This window comes from Aspergillus affinis, assembly GCF_023601865.1.
Source record: "Aspergillus affinis strain CMG 70 chromosome Unknown NODE_25_length_320802_cov_86_012257, whole genome shotgun sequence".
In the NCBI taxonomy this organism is placed as follows: Eukaryota; Fungi; Ascomycota; class Eurotiomycetes; order Eurotiales; family Aspergillaceae; genus Aspergillus; species Aspergillus affinis.
The window spans coordinates 249,801-269,776 of NW_026515806.1; the positions used below are offsets into that span (position 1 = coordinate 249,801).

Genomic DNA, 19,976 nt, shown 5'->3' on the forward strand with positions numbered 1-19,976 from the left:
AGCTTTGGATCTTGACGTAAGAGGGTCTGATCCACTTCCATGACGATAGGCTTAATAATTCATCAAACACCGAAAGGACCCTCCGAGAATACAGAGCACGCTGTGTGTTAGGCAGGACATCATCGACTAAGCTTTTTCACATGTCGAGAAGGTCGCCATCAGACTCATCGGATGTTGTGAGCTTGTGAAGAAACTTGGAACCCCGCGGACGAGGCCCAACGAGCCATTCTTCATATTGAGTGAGGCCTTCGGCCTTTGAAATGGGTTCATCTCTCTATCGAAAGTCTCCGGCGCTAGAGAATTCCAGGTTCATAGACAAACTTGGCGACTGAAGGCGGAAACATCTCATACTTGGATCACTCAGGTTGATGATCCTGATTGAAACGGTCGGGTGTTCGACCGTTTTGAGACCCACGTGTGAAGTCAGTATAATTCTGCAGAATTCTGGCAGGGATGCAAAATGCAGGGATGCTAGCTCGTTCGGCCATGGCTAATTTCAATTTTGAAACTCCACCAATTATCCATGATGGATGAATTGTAAGGTCAAGGTATTTCTTTTGTTCAGGGGTATTTCTTTGATGAAAATTGGACCATTCAACGATCAATCGACTGTTCGGAGCGCGGAGTTTCTTTGTCGGGGCCCGGAGACTTTTGCCGGGATGATCTCACATCGATGCCTGAGGCAGGATTCCTGAAGTCCGGATGAGTAAGCAGTATCTGGGGCAGGTAAACTAGTCAAACAGACCTATCTTTTCTTTGCTTTCTTTCTCTCTGTTCACCTCTTTCGCCATTTGATACATTCAGCTCTAACGTCTCCATCTTCCGTCCTTGGTGGATAGTGCAATTGGATCCCGCAGGAACCCCGGTCATCAATCACAATGGCACCCTAGTCTTCAGTTATGAAGGGGCCATAGTTACCACTGTCCTAAACCAAACATACTAGTTTCACCCCGCAAACCAATCAGCCAGAATTCGACCCTTACTGTGACATATCCCGAGCTCAAACTTTCAAGCTCAGTATGTCATCCTCTAGCTCGGACGGCTGGAAGCTCAAGGTTGCCCAACGATGAATGGACAGCCCCTCATGCCTTGTAATGACTGCAGACAAGGAGAGAAGGATTCGCCCCTCTCAATGCTGAATCGGATAATGACCAGACAAGAGAAATGTCCGTACAGCCATCCTGCAGCTTTAGGTGTCAGCTCTTCCGGTCCTCTTGGCTCTAGGATGGTCTCGGCCGTAGCTCGGTTAAGCAATTGATCGACTGCATATTTGCTCGAATAGGTCCAGATGTCCCCATCTGGCTCCTGTCTTGCCAGAGAGTTACGAACACCAGCAGGGAATATCATCCTGATCTTGTGTCCCTCTCGTCCGTGCAGATTTTGAAGGTTCGCGGATGACTCGTTATATCCAACACGAGGAGAACCCCGGATTCTTGGCTGCGTCAACGCCACGTCGTTCCCTAGATTTTATATTACTTCTCAGACCAGGAATAGAGCTAGCTCCGGTTTTGACCTTCAACGCCCTGGCTTCCTTTCTTCCGTCCTCAACGTCTCTCTTGCAGCTTCCACGGATCCGCGATCGTCATCTTGCTGGTTATGATAGCCCTCTTGAATTCCCAAACCTTTTCACAAACAGGCAGGATCGTCAGATCTCGGCCAAACATGACCGCGTTTTCTGTCACCTCCCCAACGCCTTGGCTTGTCCCTTTGCACAGGACATGGAAAATGTCGGTATAGAGTACTCCGAGTCAGCATACTTCCATCTGCTTCGAATATGTCCATCGATGTTACGAGAGATCGTCGGTGTGCTGCAGGAATGGACACACGCAACGTTCTGATCTATTGTCTCGGGCAACACATGTTGTCGTCACGGCGGGTTGTTCTTCATAAGTTCAAATCTCTTGAGGGAGTATCTTGTTGAACATAAATAGGGTCTCGAGTGCACCTTTTGTCAACTTCCAACAATCGTCCATCGTCTATTCTTCTACACTCCTTGTGAGGCCATCACCGATACAACTCTTGGACTCCGTTTCTTTTCAAAGCAAAACAGAGAGACCGACATGAAGCCCGCCAGCATCGCCGCCATTCTCGCCGCAACCTTTGGCGCTGTCCACTCTACTCCCGTCACTCGGGCTTCCAAACCGCCATACTTCCTCCTGGTCGGTGACTCTACTGTTGCCACCAAAGGAGGATGGGGCGACGGATTCCTATCCTTCGTGACCGATCCTGCGGACGGCGTCAACCGTGCCAAGAGCGGCACCACCACGGTGTCATACCGTGCCAACGGACGATGGGACGACCTGCTATCGAACATCAACTCCACCGTCTCCGACTACTCGCCCATTGTGACCATGCAATTTGGCCATAACGACCAGAAAGCACTTGATGTGAACGAGTACAGACAGAACCTGGAAGGTCTGGCTACGGAGGTCCAGGATGCCGGTGCCACTCCTGTACGTTGCACCTCCACCCTCATTCCTTCTATTCATTCGACTAACCGCGCTGCCAGATTATCATCACCCCATTGACCCGCCGCACTTCCGATGGCGACACCGTCAAGGAGGATTTCGTGGAGTGGCGAGTCCAAGCCATCAACGCCGCCAAGTCCGTGGGAATCAAGTACCTAGATCTAACCACCGCCAGCACCGACTACATCAACGCCATTGGCGACGAGAACGCCACTACCTACGACCTGTCCGATGGAAACAAAACTCATATCAACGAAGCCGGTGGTGTCGTCTTTGGTCGTCTGGTTGCCGATCTTCTGCTGGACGCTCGCTCCGACCTGGAAGACTACATCACGCCTAACGAGGCGCTGAGCAAGAAAATTGCTGCGGGCGAGTACGCTTCCGGAGATGAGTAGAGAGCTTACGTATACATCACGGCGCTTAGTATGTTTTGGTACATAAGAGGATGAAGGAAGGGGTTTAGGACTCAGAGTATACCAAAAAAGAATATCAATTATCTTCCCGCAATCTTACGTTTCTTTGCACCATAGTAAAGCTCCAATCTAGAATATATTTACCACTCCATATACCGTACTATGGAGACACTGGAACCAGTACTTCAGTAGACGCCAAACAAACTGCCGATCCCACGCCCCCATCTCCCCACCCGCCCATTAGCGAGAACAAGGCCAACGTCAGACCACCCCGCCCTGAGGCCCCTACCGGAACCGTTCGTCCTGCTAGAGTCAAGATCGTCGTCTCCTTAATATAAAATAGATTAATCTATTGCCTTGGGTCTTGTTAGTCGTGCGGAGGCATGGAGCACGCCAGAGTGTGCGCTCTGCACTCACTCTGCATGAGTCAGACGAGGGGTTTGTCCTTTCATCGAGGTTCGAGGTTCGTGGGGGCCTCTGAAGGGAAAGTAGTATGTAGATCTTTTTGGATGGTGAGGTGATGGGGAGATTCTTGCATTCGGTTGGCTTATTGGGCTTCGTTGCATCTACACTTTTTTCCAGGTCGCTTAATACTCCATGTATAGCTATTAGACTTGTTCAGATTATGTGGAATTGATTACTCGGAAGCAAGAGACTATTTGTTTTGTAGACAGATTAAGCTCGCAAATTATTTACCAATACAACTCTCATTCCCTCAGTTCATCAGCACCCAGGGAGTATCGTCACATCCCCTAGACGTAGTAAAGCTCCACTGCATCAATGACCTGCAAAGCGTTAGCGTCACTTCTCGGCGATTTCCAAGGAGATGAAAAAGAGCATGACTTACAAAGTTGGGGCTAAGGAATTCCTCTCCGCTTGATCCGGACACAACGCTAATCTTCAAAGTGTTGTCTCCCTGCACCAGGTCATCAGCTGCAAAAGTGCAGTTGTAGACCTCGCCAAAGCCCCGATAAGCACCGCGAGTTACGCCACGGCTGTCAATCTTGGTGGGGGCACCGGGAGCGTCGCAGTCGGCCTCGTTGAGAGTGAGCTGGGGCCGGCCGCTCGCGAATGCAAGCGTGGTGGCAATTCGCACGATCACGTCCGACTCAATGGATTCGGAGACACTGAATTGCACCTCTTGTCCGTTGTTCACATCGGCGAAGATGGCCATGGGGAAGTCGGATGTCTCGCTCGAGTCCACCACGAACGCTGAGGCCTTCCACGCGCCCATCCGATCGTCAGATGGGTGCATGCGAAGCTGCTTGTCCGCGTTGAGGAATCCCTGAGGGGTGCCATCGTAATCTCCAATCTGCCAAACAGTTGTCCGCTCCTGGGTGATGATGTCGTTGGTGGCGCTGATGGAGGCTGAGGCCGTTGCACCGGCCTTAACGGACACGGTGGTCGTGGCTGCCAGAAGCTCACCCTGGTAGAGCGCCAGCGTGTAGTCGCCCTCAACAACTTCAGGCGTGGTGAATGTTCCTCCGGAGGCGTTGGCCCAAGATTGGTACTCATCATTGTACAAGTGCACGATCGCTGGGAATTTGTCAGAAGTACCACTAGCCTTGCCGGAAACAACACCACGTCCGGACGAGCCGACATAGCCTTCCAGATTAAGGTCGTCGAAGAAGGAAACATCGAAGTCGTCCCACGACGGAATATCACTTCCACTGAAGGACAGGATATAGGGACCGAAGAAGCCCGTGCGGAAGTCTTCGGTCTGCACATGGCCAGAGTTCATGTAGAAGGTGGTAGATTGGTAGTCACCGCCATTGTTGAGGTCAATATCACGGAAGAATGGTCCTCCAGAAGACTTTTCGCGCGATCTCGTATCAGAGAAGAAGCACGCATGAACAGAGCTGTCCTCACTATAGGCGCAGTATGCACTATCGTCGATGAAGCGCTGGGAGGAGTAAAACTAAATGTTGGGCTTAATAAAGGATTCAGCAAGTCAGGGTTTCGACCAAGGTTGCATACCTTGCTTCTTGTCTCGCCATCGACGAGGAAAACATCACTGCCTTCAACGGTATCGCCTCCGGTAGTGTCGGAGACCTCACCTTCCTTGTAGGCCTGGGGGAGGTTGACTAGGCGGGCAATGTAGCGCAATTCGCCAACGCTTGGCTGATCAACGGTGTAAGTGCCCATGTAAATGACACTCTTTCCATCCTCGAAAACGTAGTAGTGAGTGAGATTGAAGTCATCACTCTCAGCCTTGGCAGATACCACAGCATAGTTCCCTGTTGAACTGTTCAATCACAAAGTTCCAACATGAAGGAAACTAGGAGAACTAACCTTCGGTAGTGTGGCTCACTGTGGTTCCCGAGCCCAATCCGGAGGCAATGTGACTGCCCGTAGAAGAATACTGATATTCTTCCCCTCCGTAAACAAGGGACGTTATCGATCCGGAGGAGTCGATCGTCACTTTTAGGCCACCTTCACTCTCCGTGTCCACGACAATGCCATCGTCGGTTTCATCAACAGTAAGACCCGCCGCGATAAAGGGAAATGCCGCAGCTGCTAGGATCCACGACGACCTCATGGTTGGACTTTACGCAGAGGTTCTTGTAAGTTCAATGGATGAAATGAATGGCAATTGCAAGATAAAAATAAAATTGCTTGGGCATGTCGTCGAGTAATTGTGGGAGAACACCGAACTTATAGCCACCACAGGGCATCTTCTGATCCTTTCTTCCCTTGCTACTAAATTGACCATTCCAACTCAAACGACGATCACTTCAATGCCTGCAATGCTTGCATTGTAGCGAAGTAACTAATTGATTTCGCGTTTATTAAGCCTCGTCATCTGGTACTTGGCAAAGACGGGTATATGGAGAGCCGATTTCGGTGAAGACCGGCATCTGTCAGCCCGGACATGTTTCCCAAGATGTTCGGAGATTTTTCATTAGAAAAAAAGCAATAAACGAACCCCAAATAGATGCCAAGCTCAGGGGTGCTAAAAGCTTCGTTGTGTGTTTGCTACAGTACCCCCTTGCCAATGTGGAGTCGTATGAAGCTGGAGACAAGGAAGCGGGCCAGTCTAAATTCACCATCCCTGCAGGGAGGTCAGACGGTGCGGAGGTGCAGGAACATTAATATATAAATGGCCGGTTTCATCCTTGGGGGCTAGGTTCTTCGGGCAACCGGAGCCGGTCAAATGGACTCGATTACAGAATCGAGTCAGAAATGTGAGAAGATGACCTGATGAAGAGCAGATCGTCAAATCCAGAGTCAGGTTTGGACAGAAGAGTATGGAGTAGCTTAGGCTAATGCAAGGCTCGGTGGATGTTAGAACGGAACCCCGAAGGGGCCTGAGGGTTCCCTAATCCTCCGTCTTTGTTCAATGCCGATCATCTCCCAACGTGCCCAGAATGCGCCGTTGTTTTGAGGGATTTGGTCAGGTCGTGCTGCCACTGGTCCCTGCTGTATTCACTACTGAGGACGGAGTATACTCTCCTTCATCCGCTTCAGTAGTGCGTAATCACGTCATGCAGTTCCGGTGATGATTCGTTTGGCTGATTTCGCTGCGAGATTTGTACTCTTACTACAGAGTACTATGCTGTGACAAAAGACTTCCGGCGCAGTGCTCCCCTGCAGAGAATCAGGTTCGGCCATTGACGGCATTGCTGCCGCCGCTGCTGCTAATCGACCTAAGTCATCTACATGTACAGGTCGCTAATGTTTTGAGAATGCACACAGAAATGTCACCAGGTATGTTTCCATAGATCATTCGGTCAAAATCGGCTCTGATACCGGACTCCGAACAATATCAGCGATGGGGACTGTGCGGTTGGCTCGATTCAAGATTCGTTGGCTGCAATCTTGTTGGAAAATCAATTCCCGCTAGGCAACCTTTCGAACCTGGTCGTTGACCACTATATAAACCGGGCGAGGATGGTTAAGCCATTTTCGATATCGTCCCGGGAAACCGCAGGGTACAGAGATAATTCCCCGGTGTAGTTGAAATGGGGCTAAGCGGTATTTAAAGTAGTCACCATAAGCTTCTTGATACCCTTCTTGAGTGCGGCCTTCTCTCAATCAAGAGCGTTGGGGTAAGTCAAAGTGTCAATTAGGCGAAGAGTGGGGTGAAAATTGGGGTGGCTGTTAACAGATTGGTCGCCCGGTCGGCTGCTGGTTTCAACCCATCGATTGTGAAGTGTGTAAGCACGACATGTCAATAATAGATGAGTTTCCACGGCAATCTTCAGCTGTGAGAAGAATCGATTCTGGCCCGGAACAAGGATCCGAGAAAAGTGATTCAGGGCCCAAGCAGACCTCAGCTGTTGCAGATTTAACTGACGCGATCCTTTCAGGAAAAGCAGAGGAGATAAGCTTTTGTCCATGCATTACCATGCATAAAAACCATTTTGTAATGAAACAATGCTGTTGCAACTGGGTACTCTTTCGTGGTTTTTGGAATTGGACTGCACAAGTAGAAGGATCGCGCAATCAATAACGGCAATGATGGGACAAGCCAATGACTCCATAGATGAGATAGATCTAGTCCAATCAGCCACAGAGCCTCGGCTTTATCTCCATCCATTTTATCGGGACGGGGCTTAGCTTGGAGGGGTGGCAGTCTATTTCCTCATCGTCAAGGAGAATTGCATCGACACTCGTCCTTTCGCCATTCTTATATCCAGATTCTCGCTCTCTTGCTTTTCATTTCGGAGTCTCTCTTTCAACAACCTAGATCTTCACAATCAGTAACAATATCACCGAATCACCATGTCTCTAGGACGCACCTTCAAGCTCAACTCCGGATACGAGATTCCTGCCGTTGGCCTGGGAACTTGGGTACAACGCACCTCTCCTAACGCAATTATCAATTGAAAAAAAAAAAAAAAAAAAAAAGATCAAGTCTGACCAATGTGCTCATAGCTCTCCAAACCCCATGAAGTGGAAGAGGCAGTCGAGACTGCTCTTCGAGTGGGATATCGCCATCTTGACGGTGCGGCGATTTATCGAAACGAAGTGGAAGTGGGAAACGGCTGGAAGAAGTCGGGGGTGCCACGTGAGCAGATCTTTGTGAGTTTTTCTGCCAACGAGAAAGTCGACGCGGTTGGCACTGATTTTTTTGACCTGAGGCAGATCACAAGCAAGCTGTGGAACACGCACCACCACCCCGACCACATCGAGGAGGCTCTCGACAAGACTCTGAAGGAGCTGCAGACGGACTATCTTGATCTCTACCTGGTAGCAATGCTCATCGATCATATGGAAATTTGCAATTCTAATTAAATCTCTAGATTCATTGGCCTATTGCTTTCGAGCACTCGAGTGACACCTTCACTCCCATTGACCCCGTTACTCAACGGTTCAGGCTGGCAGATGTCTCCGTTGCCGATACCTGGAAGGTTCTCGAGAAGCTCGTCAGGGCAGGAAAGATCCGCAGCATCGGTGTCAGCAACTTCACCATTGAGAAGCTCCAAGAGCTTCTAAAGACCGCGGAGATTCCTCCAGCTGCCAACCAGTACGAGGCCCATCCGTACCTGCAGCAGCCCGGTCTGCTCGAGTTCCTCAAGGAGAAGGTAAGGGCCTAATTCTACGGGACACGCTCGCTAGGTGGACTCACACTTGATAGAAAATTCTCCCCGTCGCATACAGCCCGCTGGGTAACAACCTGGCTGGCCGTCCGCGGTATTTACATCCTGTCCTCTCATGTAACCTCAGACTTCCGCTAATTTCATATGTCCCAGTGTCATCGATGATCCAGCCATTCAGGAAATTGCCACCAAGCTGGGCAAGGACCCTGCTGCTTTGCTGATCTCTTGGGCTGTCCAGCGCGGCACTGCCGTCTTGCCCAAGAGTGTCACGGCGTCGCGTATCGAGAGCAACTTTCAAGGTACGAGCGTTTGTGCTTCTTGTTTTGGTGCGAACGATCATAGCTAATAAAATTAGACTTCATCGTTCCCGACGCAGAATTCGAGGCCCTGAACAAACTGGAGCGTAACGAGCGTTACAGCTACCCCTTCCGCTGGGGCGTTGATGTCTTCGGGGAACTTGGTGCTGAGGAGGCCGAGCGACGTGCGGAGGAGCATGCAGCTACTCAGAGGGCGAATGCCTGATGCTTGCGTTTTGCTTCGTTTTGAATGAATGTCATTGTACATGATGAGATATAGAAACGATTATATATTTTGGATGACCATGAACTTCATTTGAACGACGGTTCGTTAAGTTTCGTCTGTCAAGCATAATAATTTATGAATAACTCAAATCGACGACCATTGATCATGGGAAAGTGTCGAAACAAGCAGATTCCGACAAAGGTAAGGTAAAATGATGTATTCAACACACAGTAGGCGCGACCCGAAAACGCCCACACCAAAAAAGGGATCTGCCAACTTGGAACATCCAAGAAAACTTCCGAAACACCACTACCCCACGCAATCAATCAAAAAACTCAGTCATTGCAATTGGCAATAATATATTTGCCCCGACAGGATTGAAACTAGAGAATCCACGTCTCAGGGGAAATCACGATGCCATCCTCCGTCCAAGAAGGCAGGGTGACCAAGCCGAAACCGAGGCGGCCACCGCAACGCAGTTCGCTGAGGGACAAAGCTGAATTGGCCGATATTGAACGTGAAAAAGGTAAGAGTGTTGGTGCACAGTCATAAGTTTCTGCATTTTATCTTATTTTCATTATTTCTTTGGGTACAATCCACAAGTTGGATGCATTTTGCCGAGGAAGTCGACCGACTCATGAAACTTGACTCTGATCTGATATTTTGGAGATTAATGAGATAATTCATAAAGGATTCTAACATGTTTCAGATTCTCAATCCTTACCATTGGTGGAACGCACCAATGCATTGTCATTGGACCAACTCCTATCACTATATGTACCGCCCGATGAGCTCGCATTCAAGATAACTACGCCTACGGCTAAAAAGGCCGTTCATGCCGACAATCAAGATCACATCCATGAAGATTTAGACTATGTACTGGATATTTACACCGCCGACTCAATACCAAATGCCGACTTCGAGGCATGTTTCAAACTCATCGAGCTCACGTCGTCAAACGCCTACACGGGTTCCAGTTTCGGCTGGTCTCCGTCGAAAAAGATCAAGGAGATGCGACTCCCTGATATGAGGTACATGGTCTTGCGACGGGTTCCACGAACAGCCAGCGAAGATGGCAGTGCACAACCTCTTGGGTTTCTTTCGTTTATGGTGACGTACGAGGATGGAAAAGAGGTCATTTACTGCTATGAGATTCACCTGTCTCCTGCTGCCCAGGGACAGGGACTGGGCGAGCAGCTGATGCGGAGACTCGCAAATATCGGAAGACGAATCGGTCTGGAGAAAGCCATGTTGACGGTTTTCAGGTCGAACGCGCAAGCGGTGCGATTTTACGACAAACTCGGATATGTCGAAGATGAGTTTTCCCCAAGACCACGGAGGCTGCGCAACGGAACGGTTAAGGAGCCAGACTATCGGATCATGTCCAAATCATTGAAAGACGAAGGACAACAGTGATACATAGAATCGCACTGCGCAGGGTACATGAACCCGGTATTACCGCATTCATCACAATGAACGCATGTGGACATTTACACCTGTCTCACGTCTTTGCCTCGCGCCTCGGGGTTGTCCTGCTCCCACTCCTCTCTGAGAGCAGCGAAGAGGGTGTCCGCAAGTAAAATCGAAAGCCCTAGGCTCCAAACTAGAGTGATCGCGTAGAAAAAGTTGGCATTTCCGGATCCGGCGTAGATCCAGAGGTGATAGAAGGCAGGGCCCAGGAGAGTAGCGTAAAGTAGGGCGGAGATGGCGAAGAATGTATAGCGCATTACTTGGGGGGTGTTAGTCAGATCACACCTTGCAACGAGAAATGAAACTTACAAGGGAAGAGATGTCGATAAAGGGGCAAAAGCGCAAAATAAAGCGACGCATCTGAGATACTCGGATAAGGTTTGAAGATGGTGAAGACACCCAGAAGTGATGCAATGACAAAGAGGGGCTGGCGCCGTAGCCTTATACTGAGAGCGCCAACGTATGCCGCCAGATGTAGCCAGAAAACACCGAGGAAGAATTCCCGGAAGGAGTCGAAGATTTCGATGAAGAAATACCACCATAAACCGACATTGGGGGTAAGGTCTGGCACCAGCAACTGGAACCCATACGTGGCGGAGATAAACTCATAGAGGTTGCCAACAAGCAAACACGAGACACCAAGTAAGCCGGCGATGCTTAGTAAAAAGACCCCCAGGTGTTGAACTGCGAAAGTAGCGATTCCAGAGGGGGATTTGGCGTCTTGAGCCCGTCGGTCGTAGCATAGAAGCACAAGCGGTATGAATAACAGGGCCGGGTAGATTGATAGGTAGGAAGCGAATCCTAGCGCTAGCATAGCATTGAGAGTGTTTCCACTCACGGCGTTGGACACAGCGTACAGAATGCCGGTTGTAGTCAACACACTCGTGGATCGTCCGAGGCAGGTTGCGATCGTGAAGGGGTTGAACAGGAACCTGATACGTCAGAAACATCACCCGAAGACCAATTTGAATGCGCGCGTACCATGCAGCGATTTCAATCCCATCCCAGCGAATCTGTTTGCGAAGCGCACTATACAGTCTTCCCAATACCGCCTGGTTCGAATCCGATATGGTGACTAGCGCGTTCGCATTCACCAGATCAATTATCGCGAAAAATAACGCAGTGGATAGAGGGTAATCTCTGGCGTTGGGCAACAAGGAAAAGATCGGGAGAAGAAGAGGTGCCTTTATAACCCTCGTCAGTAGGGCGTTATTGTTGTTGCGAATAAAGCGGGGAGGCGCTGGATTCGTACCTGGTGGAAGACTCCTCCGTCATAAGGGGACACATTGCGAGTATAAAGAAAAAGGCCTTCCTGGACTAAACCACCGTATCAACTTCATTAGCTCAATCCTCAATAGTCTTGCATTGACAGGCGGTTCAACTCACGTCTCTTGAAGCTATTGACCGGAGTCGACACTTCGACTCTCCCCGTCAATAGATCCGGAAGAGAAGGGAAAAGAACGATGAGCAGCATTCGCAGCGCAAGAGCGCCTGCGAATACGACTGCTCTCCTCCGACCGACCGACATTTTGAAAGCAGCAAAACGGCTCGAGATCAACGAGCGTCCACAGCGGAGGAGAGGCAGAGCCAGGAAAGTAAGCTGTCCCTTTCGGCCAGCGCCAAGACTCCGCGACTTTGCCTTTTCCGCGGCGCACGGGCCAATCCCTCCGATTAAGAAAAAAAAAAAAAAAAAAAAAACTTATCGACAATAAAATTTTCGGGTTTATCAGTCTGAGCTTCCTTCAGTCTCTTTCCCTCCAACCCATCCAACACCTCCACTTCCAATCCAATCCACGCCACCATGGGTAAAATAAAGAAGAAGGGTGAGATTTGTCATTCTGGAATGCGCGACAATTATTTTACTGACGTTGATCACCTGTAGGCCAGTCTGGTCAAGCCAAAAACTACATTACTAGGACGCAGGCAGTGCGCAAGCTTCAGATCTCCTTGCCTGATTTCCGTCGCCTATGTATCTTCAAAGGTATGCACTGAATGACTGCTCAATTACTACCTGTGTTTCATAATTCTGACCTCGTTTCCTCTGCGGTCGTACAGGAATTTATCCCCGTGAGCCTCGGAGCAAGAAGAAGGCCTCGAAGACTTCCACCCCCAACACCACATTTTACTACACCAAGGACATTCAATATCTTCTGCACGAGCCGCTGCTTCGGAAATTCCGTGACCAAAAGTCGGTCGCCAAGAAGATTGCTCGCTCTCTTGGGCGCGGAGAAGTCGGCGACGCATCTCGCTTGGAGAAGAACCATGCGCCCAAACTGAGCCTGGACCATGTTATCAAGGAGCGCTATCCGACTTTCATTGATGCTCTGAGAGATTTGGACGATGCCTTGTCCCTTCTGCATCTGTTCGCTAGTCTTCCCTCGACCACGCATGTTCCCCCCAAGACCATCTCGCTTTGCCAGCGCCTATGCCACGAGTTCCAGCATTTCCTGATCACCACCAACTCGTTGCGCAAATCCTTCCTTTCTATTAAGGGAATCTATTACCAGGCGACTATCCAGGGTCAGGACATCATGTGGTTGGTCCCCTATCGCTTCGTGCAGCGCGTCAACGGAGACGTCGATTACCGGATCATGGCCACCTTCGTCGACTTTTACACAACCCTTCTGGGATTTGTTAACTACCGCCTTTACTCCACTATCGGTCTTAGATACCCGCCCAAGTTCGACACCCGAAGCGATGAGAACGGTGCCGAGTTGGCGGCCTTCACCCTCGAGGGCCACGCGGTTGCCGACACTCCCAAGGCCATTGAAGCAAACAACAAGGCGAAGAGCACCTCCGATAACCAGGAAGTCTCGCGGGAAGTGCAGGCGAAGGTTGACAAGGTGATCAAGAAGGCCAAGTTGAACCAGGCGACGAATGATCAAACCATGGACACGACGGAGGAATCCACCGAGGCGATCGACAAATTTGAGCCCACGGCTCCCGAGGCCGATACACTCCCGCAGCCCGATCTAACCGTGGACGGTGCCGGCTCCTTGTTTGCTCCCTACACCGTCTACATTTCCCGAGAGGCTCCTAAGGCTCCTCTGGAGTTCATTCTGCGCGCCTTCGGATGTAAGCGAATCGGTTGGGATACCGTCCTGGGTGATGGAGCTTTTACGCACAACGAGGCGGACACCCGCATTACTCACCAAATCGTGGACCGACCTGCATTGCCTGAAGGATCTCTTCCCGCTGTCCCTGCTGCGTCGCAGGATGGCGCTGGTAAGGTCAAGCCCGGTACACGGATCCCCGGTCGTACCTACGTTCAGCCCCAGTGGGTTTGGGACTGTATCAACGAAGGAAAGCTTCTCCGTCCCGATCTCTATGCCCCGGGTGCTACTCTTCCCCCTCACTTGAGTCCTTGGGTCAAGCCTTCCAAGGGTGGCTACGACCCTCGCGCCAGCTTGGCCGAGCAGGAAGACGAGGGCGAGGCTGACCTGGAGTCTGAGGAGGACAGTGACGAGGAGATGGAAGAGGCGACCGATGAGAAGAAGGCGGATGCCAGGGACGAAGTATCCGAGGTTGAGGGTGAAGATGAAGATGAGGATGCCAACGGTGGTATGGATGTTGCTGGCACCGATGACGAGAGTGAGAGCGATGAGGAAGACGAGGACTTTGGCGGATTTGATGATGACGAAGCGGCTTCTGAATCGGAAGACGACGAGGAATCCGCTCGGACACAACACCAGAAGGAACTCGAGGCCGAGGCTGCTGGTCTTCCTTTCTCGAACGGTGCTGCCGATGAGTCGGGCAGCAAGAAGGCCAAGCAGGCCAAGAAGAATGCCTCCAAGAAGCGCAAGGAAGAGGAGGAACTGGAGCGACAGAAGATGATGATGAGCCGAAAGAAGCGGAAGTTGCTTGAGAAGATGATGTACTCGAACAAGAAGCAGTCGGACGAAGCCGCGAAGTTGCGGTCGAAGCGAAGAAAGCTTGAGAAGAAGGACGAGAAATAAATTCAGGGGAAGAGAAGTTGACCGACAAAAATTGATATCCTTACTTGGATTTGGTACCTTTTAAATTTGGCGTCTTGAATATTTATACAGTCCACGGCATTCAATCTTTCCACATAGAGTGTAGTCTAATGTATTTCCGGTGTACAGTTCTCCTCACAGTATATTTCCACGACTAGAGGCATTTACAATCAATCTAAAAACAACCGATCAGAGAAGATCGGCCGCGAGAGAAGAAATTAAATCCATCAGAAATTGTCTGATGAATAATCACGTGATATCGACTTTTTTTTCTGGATCACATTCGGATTGCGCACGTTGACCTGTCCATCTTTCACAAATGCCGTGTTCTTGCGGCGTAATTTTAAACCGAGTGTTATTCTTAATGTTGACGGACATCAAACCCTGTTTCTTTTCTTGATGGAAAATTGATGCCCCTGTTGAGACGCTCTGCTAGTATAATCTGCTCAATGATTGCATCACCTTATCTTTCGCCCCAGGGATTCCAATCAATTCTCCGATTCTATGTTCGGACGTTACATTGACTTCCCTCGAATTTGACTGCTCATTCCGACGTGTTAATCATTCACTGGACGAGCGGTCGTGCCCAAGAAGCGAGGCATGTCCTCGATATCCGGCAACCAATCTCCTCGATTCATCCCACCCCAGTCTGCGCAACCATACGTATCTCTATTCGGAGGAGACAGCAGTCAAGATGTACCAGACTCGGAATCGTACCCCCTCACGCAGCAGGGGCAGGGAGCTGCTTTTGATCCAAATGAACTCGACACCATCATGGAAGATGGGTCCTTGATCGAGGGAAATAATTTTTCTGATGATGATGATGCAACCTACAACGATAGCGGAGATGATGGCTCAGACTTGGATAGTCTGCCAGATCTTCCAACTGCGGAGAGCAAACTCGACAGAAAATGCGGTACCCTGACGACTACCGCCCTGCAGCAACCTCCGAGCAGTCCTCCATCTTCACCATCGTACCGTCCCAATAGATTCCGAGGCTCGGAGTCTACTTGGAGAAAATTAACCGCCGAGGATAGGCGGAATGCGGAAGCCTTGCAAGACATTCGCGCCAGAGATCTTGCCGCTCACCTGTACAATGCTTATGCTCTTCGCATACGGGCTCGTGACATAGCCAGGCGAGCAGCAGAGAATAATGAATCACCAGATGCGACGGAAGCGTTTGCACCGCCGAAACGATGGGCGCTGTGGCCTCTGCCCGCGAATGAGGTGCCCCGTGGGAATGAGCAGCTTCGAAGAATCGAGGAGAAAACCTGGACATGGAAAATGCCACCAGACCTTCGACCAAGCGCGGAACTGGAAGAGTCCCTCGTGGCCGTGATGACCAAATCGGCAAAAGAGAGATTCTATTCGAGGCCCTGGGAGGAGAGGGGCCGACGCTCAAAGCAGACAGACGACACCATGTCCCAAGGAGACACTCAGGATGAGAGCAAGAGCATCGACCTGGATGTGAAGAGTGACCCAGAGCCTTTAGATAAGCCTCTACTGCGCCCGGTGGTTCAGGCTGATGATGATAAATCACGACAGCAGCTACGTCCTCTTACGCGGAATGTTATCACTCAATTCGACCACATCCTTCACGGTCTTCACTATGCGCGCAAAGGGGCTTTGGGCGCCGATGATAGCTCGGCCAGTGAATGGCAGACTGATGCAGAGAGCGTCGTCTCCGGTACCTCCTCACCCCGGAAACGGAGATCAAACGGACCGACAGATCGAAGCTTGTCAAGAGGCAGGAAACGTACGCGCAGGTCGTCCCAAGTATCAGAACCCAGGACCGCTCGATCGCGGAGCACATATCAGTCTACGGAACGATCTGCATCCCCGGGAGTTGCAAATTCAAGAGGTCAATCAGTCGGTAGTAAAACCCCACGGTCTGTCAGCCGCATGCGTGTTGGAGTACGAGATTGGAGCCAAGTATTAGGCATAGCCTCGATGATAGGGGTTTCTCCGTCCGTGGTGATGCGCACGGCACAAAGATGCGCCGGCTTATTCGGCGAGAACATGGCATTCCAAACTCTGAAGGAGGGGAGATTGCAGCAAACACAAGAAGACAAGACTGGCTCTTGGGTATATGCAGAAAGCGAGTCCGAAGAGGGCGAGCCTCCTCTACCGTCTCCTCAGCGCAAGTCCAAACGAGAACGATCCCGGCCAACATCTCGTGCACCGTCGGTCAAAGATGGCCCTAAACCGCAAGCTACATCCAGGGCCACGTCTCGAGCCACGTCGCGCGCAACAAGCCCTGCCCAGGACAAGGTCGAAGGGACGGTTGAGCCTAAGGGTAAGGGGGAGCATCGCAAGAATGATCTAATATGCCCTGTCAGGGCTTGTAAACGACACACAAGCGGATTTTCACGAACGTGGAATCTCAACCTTCACTTGAAGCGTATTCATCCAGGGTATCGTCCAAAAAGCACCGATATCAAAAGGTCTGCATCGGTACGCACCGAGAGTGAAGACGCGGAATGAAGCAGGTCTCTGTTTTTGTATTCTATGTACATATATTGCCCTTTTAAATATGTGAGGTGTATAATAAATCTTGTTTAAAATCAATGAACAAAAGCCATCTATATAACACTTTCAACTACTGTCTATATGCACATAGATAAGATAATATAATGGTATGATGGTGTAACAGAATGTTACAGCCTCCTCTCTAATTGCGCCGAAGCGCCGAGCCAGTACCAAATGATGGCTGTTTATTGGCTTAATGCTCCGGCGCATTGATCGACATGCCGATATGGTAATTGCAATACCGCATCGTAATTTATTATCCCCGAGTTCTTGTTGAACAAAACAACGCGCAGCCAGGGGATAACAGCCAGAGTGACGAGCGTGAGAAAAGGAATATGGCAATTTATGTGTTTGGAGTTCAATTCAATCTCAATACCGGGCTTAATAATGGGGAATGGGAGCAACAACAGGGAAAGAACATATCGATGACGTCGCCCACGTGATGCGGAGCTTCCCCGCCTGCGGGAAATGAAGCGCAGGCGACTCGGAGTCTTCAAGGGCGATGGATACCTGTTCCTGCTCGCCATTGCTTGAGTTAAAAGGCTCCGCCGTCCCGGAATCTCACGCAGTCAATTTTTCTTGTCAGTACTCCTTTTACCTTTCTATTCGTCGCATTTTTGTCCCTCGTTCCGTCACACTCCGAGTTCCAGCTTGTCCCCCGCATTTCAGCAGGAAGAAGTGCTAGGAACTAGACGGAAGATCAGTTCGCTCGGCCTTCTGTCCGAGATTCTGTGGCGCATCAGTTTTGTTATTTAAATCGGAGGCAGGCGTACTCATTAACACCATGGAAAGACTCATCCGTCCTGTTTCTCGACAGTTTTTGAGATCGCGTCCTCGTTACCCGTTCTCGATTCCGCCGCCAATTTACGCTAAACGACTATATACGATGGGTCATACTGTACCTCAAGTGCGTTTTTTGCCCCGGTCTAGATGGGAGATGCATGATTTTAACCAATCTCCCGTGATATCTAGTTGAAAGACCAGTCTCTCTTCATTGAGAAGGCTTATGTCAACGGCGAGTGGGTAGGCGCCCAGTCGGGACAGACCTTTGAAATTCACGGTAGGCACATTCTTCCCAGGCTGGAAAATAGGATCCGTTAAACTTGTGAATCTAACTCCCTATGACCATCATAGATCCGGCTTCTGGAAAGCTCATTGGAACATGCCCCGAGTTCAACGCCACGGACGCCCAGAAGGCCATCCAGGCTGCTTCCGAGGCCTTCTCGACATTCCGCAACACCTTGCCCCGTGAACGTGCCCGCATGCTCCGTCGGTGGTATCAATTGATGATAGACAACTCAGATGATCTGGCGACTCTGATTACGTGGGAGAACGGCAAACCCTTCGCGGATGCCAAAGGCGAGGTGAACTACGCGGCTGGCTTCTTCGAGTGGTTCAGCGAGGAGGCTCCCCGTATCTATGGCGACACGATTCCTTCGTCCGTGGCCAGCAACAGAGTGATTACTCTCAAGCAGCCTGTCGGCGTCTGCGGTCTCATCACGCCGTGGAACTTCCCTGCTGCGATGATCACGAGAAAGGTCGGTCCTGCTCTGGCGGCTGGCTGCACGGTGGTCGTCAAGACCCCCGGAGAGACTCCCTACACTGCCAACGCTCTTGCGGAGCTGGCCAACCGCGCCGGTATCCCTAAGGGTGTCTTTAACATCGTCACCGCTATGAAGAACACCCCTGAAGTCGGCGAGACGATCTCCACTCACCCCGAAGTCCGCAAGGTGTCGTTCACCGGCTCAACCAACGTCGGCAAGCTGCTCATGAAGCAGTCGGCGTCGACCATCAAGAAGGTTTCCTGGGAGCTGGGAGGTAACGCCCCATTCATCGTCTTCGATGATGTCGAGGACCTCGACACCGCCGTTGCCGGAGCCATCGCTTCCAAGTTCCGCAGCTCCGGCCAGACCTGCGTCTGCGCCAACCGCATCTACGTCCAACGCGGCGTCTACGATGAGTTCGTGAAGCGATTCGTCGAGAAAGTCAAGACCTTCAAGCTCGGTGCCGGCTTCGGCGAAGGCGTCACCCACGGCCCGGTCATCCACGGTCGCGCCATCGACAAAGTCGACGAGCACGTTCAGGACGCCACCTCCAAGGGCGCCAAGGTGGTCGTTGGAGGCCGCAAGGTCCCCGCGCTGGGCCCCAACTTCTACGACCCTACCGTTCTGACCGAGATGAACAAGGACATGCTGCTTGCGTCTGAGGAGACCTTCGGTCCCGTCGCGGGGCTGTTCCCCTTCGAGTCCGAGAAGGAAGTCGTGGATCTGGCGAACCGCGCTGAAGTCGGTCTTGCCGGGTACTTCTTCAGCGGTAACGTTCGACGTATCTTCCGGGTCGCCGAGGCCCTGGAAGTAGGAATGGTTGGTGTGAACACTGGTCTCATCAGTGATGTTGCCTCTCCGTAAGTTTTCCTTCCTCTCCTTCAGATTTTCACCCTCCAAACGGATACTAACCGTCCCAGGTTCGGTGGTGTCAAGCAGAGTGGATTCGGCCGCGAGGGCAGCAAGTACGGAATCGACGAGTTCCTTACGATCAAGAGCGTCACGTTCGGAGGAATGGGCGAGCCTCTGCAGTCGTAAGAAGGGAATTTGAAATGTAATTGGATACCGCAAAACGATATTTTGAATATAGAAACCACATCTAATGAAGCAATCTACGATATTTATCTTGACTATCTATCCACTTCCACTCATACATTCTAAGATCACATGGAAAGAAAGAAAAATGCATAGACCAAGTAGTTAACAATAATATACATACATACAATTGAACATAAGCGCCTCATATCCCAGTCAAAATATCGCAAATGCACAAGTTCCCAATGTCAATGCCGATGCCAATGTCAGTGGCGAGAAGAGAAGAGAATACCCGGTATATCCAGTACAGTTATGCACAGAGTAAGTGTGTGAGTTGACGACTCTAGCAGAGAGTCATTTCCATCATCCATAGCTCTTCGGCGAGTTCATAGTCGAAAGATCGTCGGTAGCCCGTTGACCTCCTCTATTTCCCTCTTGTTTTTCATTTTCTCTCCGTTCATTCTGGTCTCCGACACCG

The 19,976-nt window shown here is 50.7% G+C and overlaps 8 protein-coding genes across 8 annotated transcripts; 6 read left to right on the forward strand and 2 right to left on the reverse strand.

The window, feature by feature from the left end:
• Positions 1–2,060: 2,060 nt before the first annotated feature.
• Positions 2,061–2,863, forward strand: KD926_005287 (rhamnogalacturonan acetylesterase; the record flags this gene model as incomplete). The annotated part of the gene is made up of 2 exons (XM_053098534.1): positions 2,061–2,453; positions 2,510–2,863. 2 exons carry the CDS (start codon positions 2,061–2,063, stop codon positions 2,861–2,863), a joined length of 747 nt encoding a protein of 248 aa, XP_052957662.1.
• A 770-nt stretch (positions 2,864–3,633) lies between these two features.
• KD926_005288 (rhamnogalacturonan lyase) lies at positions 3,634–5,420 on the reverse strand (the record flags this gene model as incomplete). The annotated part of the gene is made up of 4 exons (XM_053098535.1): positions 3,634–3,666; positions 3,729–4,799; positions 4,859–5,118; positions 5,174–5,420. The coding sequence occupies 4 exons, from the start codon at positions 5,418–5,420 to the stop codon at positions 3,634–3,636; spliced, it is 1,611 nt and encodes a 536-aa protein (XP_052957663.1).
• Positions 5,421–7,606: 2,186 nt separating this feature from the next.
• On the forward strand, positions 7,607–8,946 carry KD926_005289 (aldo/keto reductase family protein; the record flags this gene model as incomplete). The annotated part of the gene is made up of 7 exons (XM_053098536.1): positions 7,607–7,675; positions 7,760–7,906; positions 7,970–8,074; positions 8,128–8,409; positions 8,463–8,518; positions 8,578–8,723; positions 8,780–8,946. 7 exons carry the CDS (start codon positions 7,607–7,609, stop codon positions 8,944–8,946), a joined length of 972 nt encoding a protein of 323 aa, XP_052957664.1.
• A 414-nt stretch (positions 8,947–9,360) lies between these two features.
• Positions 9,361–10,362, forward strand: KD926_005290 (N-terminal L-serine N(alpha)-acetyltransferase NAT4; the record flags this gene model as incomplete). Its single annotated transcript, XM_053098537.1, has 2 exons — positions 9,361–9,472; positions 9,656–10,362. 2 exons carry the CDS (start codon positions 9,361–9,363, stop codon positions 10,360–10,362), a joined length of 819 nt encoding a protein of 272 aa, XP_052957665.1.
• A 74-nt stretch (positions 10,363–10,436) lies between these two features.
• On the reverse strand, positions 10,437–11,944 carry KD926_005291 (GPI-anchor transamidase subunit GAB1; the record flags this gene model as incomplete). Its single annotated transcript, XM_053098538.1, has 5 exons — positions 10,437–10,675; positions 10,726–11,348; positions 11,398–11,600; positions 11,669–11,733; positions 11,803–11,944. The coding sequence occupies 5 exons, from the start codon at positions 11,942–11,944 to the stop codon at positions 10,437–10,439; spliced, it is 1,272 nt and encodes a 423-aa protein (XP_052957666.1).
• A 273-nt stretch (positions 11,945–12,217) lies between these two features.
• On the forward strand, positions 12,218–14,372 carry nop7 (mRNA-binding ribosome synthesis protein NOP7; the record flags this gene model as incomplete). The annotated part of the gene is made up of 3 exons (XM_053098539.1): positions 12,218–12,239; positions 12,299–12,397; positions 12,472–14,372. 3 exons carry the CDS (start codon positions 12,218–12,220, stop codon positions 14,370–14,372), a joined length of 2,022 nt encoding a protein of 673 aa, XP_052957667.1.
• Positions 14,373–14,990: 618 nt separating this feature from the next.
• Positions 14,991–16,874, forward strand: KD926_005293 (uncharacterized protein; the record flags this gene model as incomplete). The annotated part of the gene is made up of 1 exon (XM_053098540.1): positions 14,991–16,874. One exon carries the CDS (start codon positions 14,991–14,993, stop codon positions 16,872–16,874), a length of 1,884 nt encoding a protein of 627 aa, XP_052957668.1.
• A 931-nt stretch (positions 16,875–17,805) lies between these two features.
• On the forward strand, positions 17,806–19,501 carry KD926_005294 (NAD-dependent succinate-semialdehyde dehydrogenase; the record flags this gene model as incomplete). Its single annotated transcript, XM_053098541.1, has 4 exons — positions 17,806–17,826; positions 17,892–17,979; positions 18,054–19,323; positions 19,384–19,501. 4 exons carry the CDS (start codon positions 17,806–17,808, stop codon positions 19,499–19,501), a joined length of 1,497 nt encoding a protein of 498 aa, XP_052957669.1.
• Between the last annotated feature and the right edge of the window lie 475 nt (positions 19,502–19,976).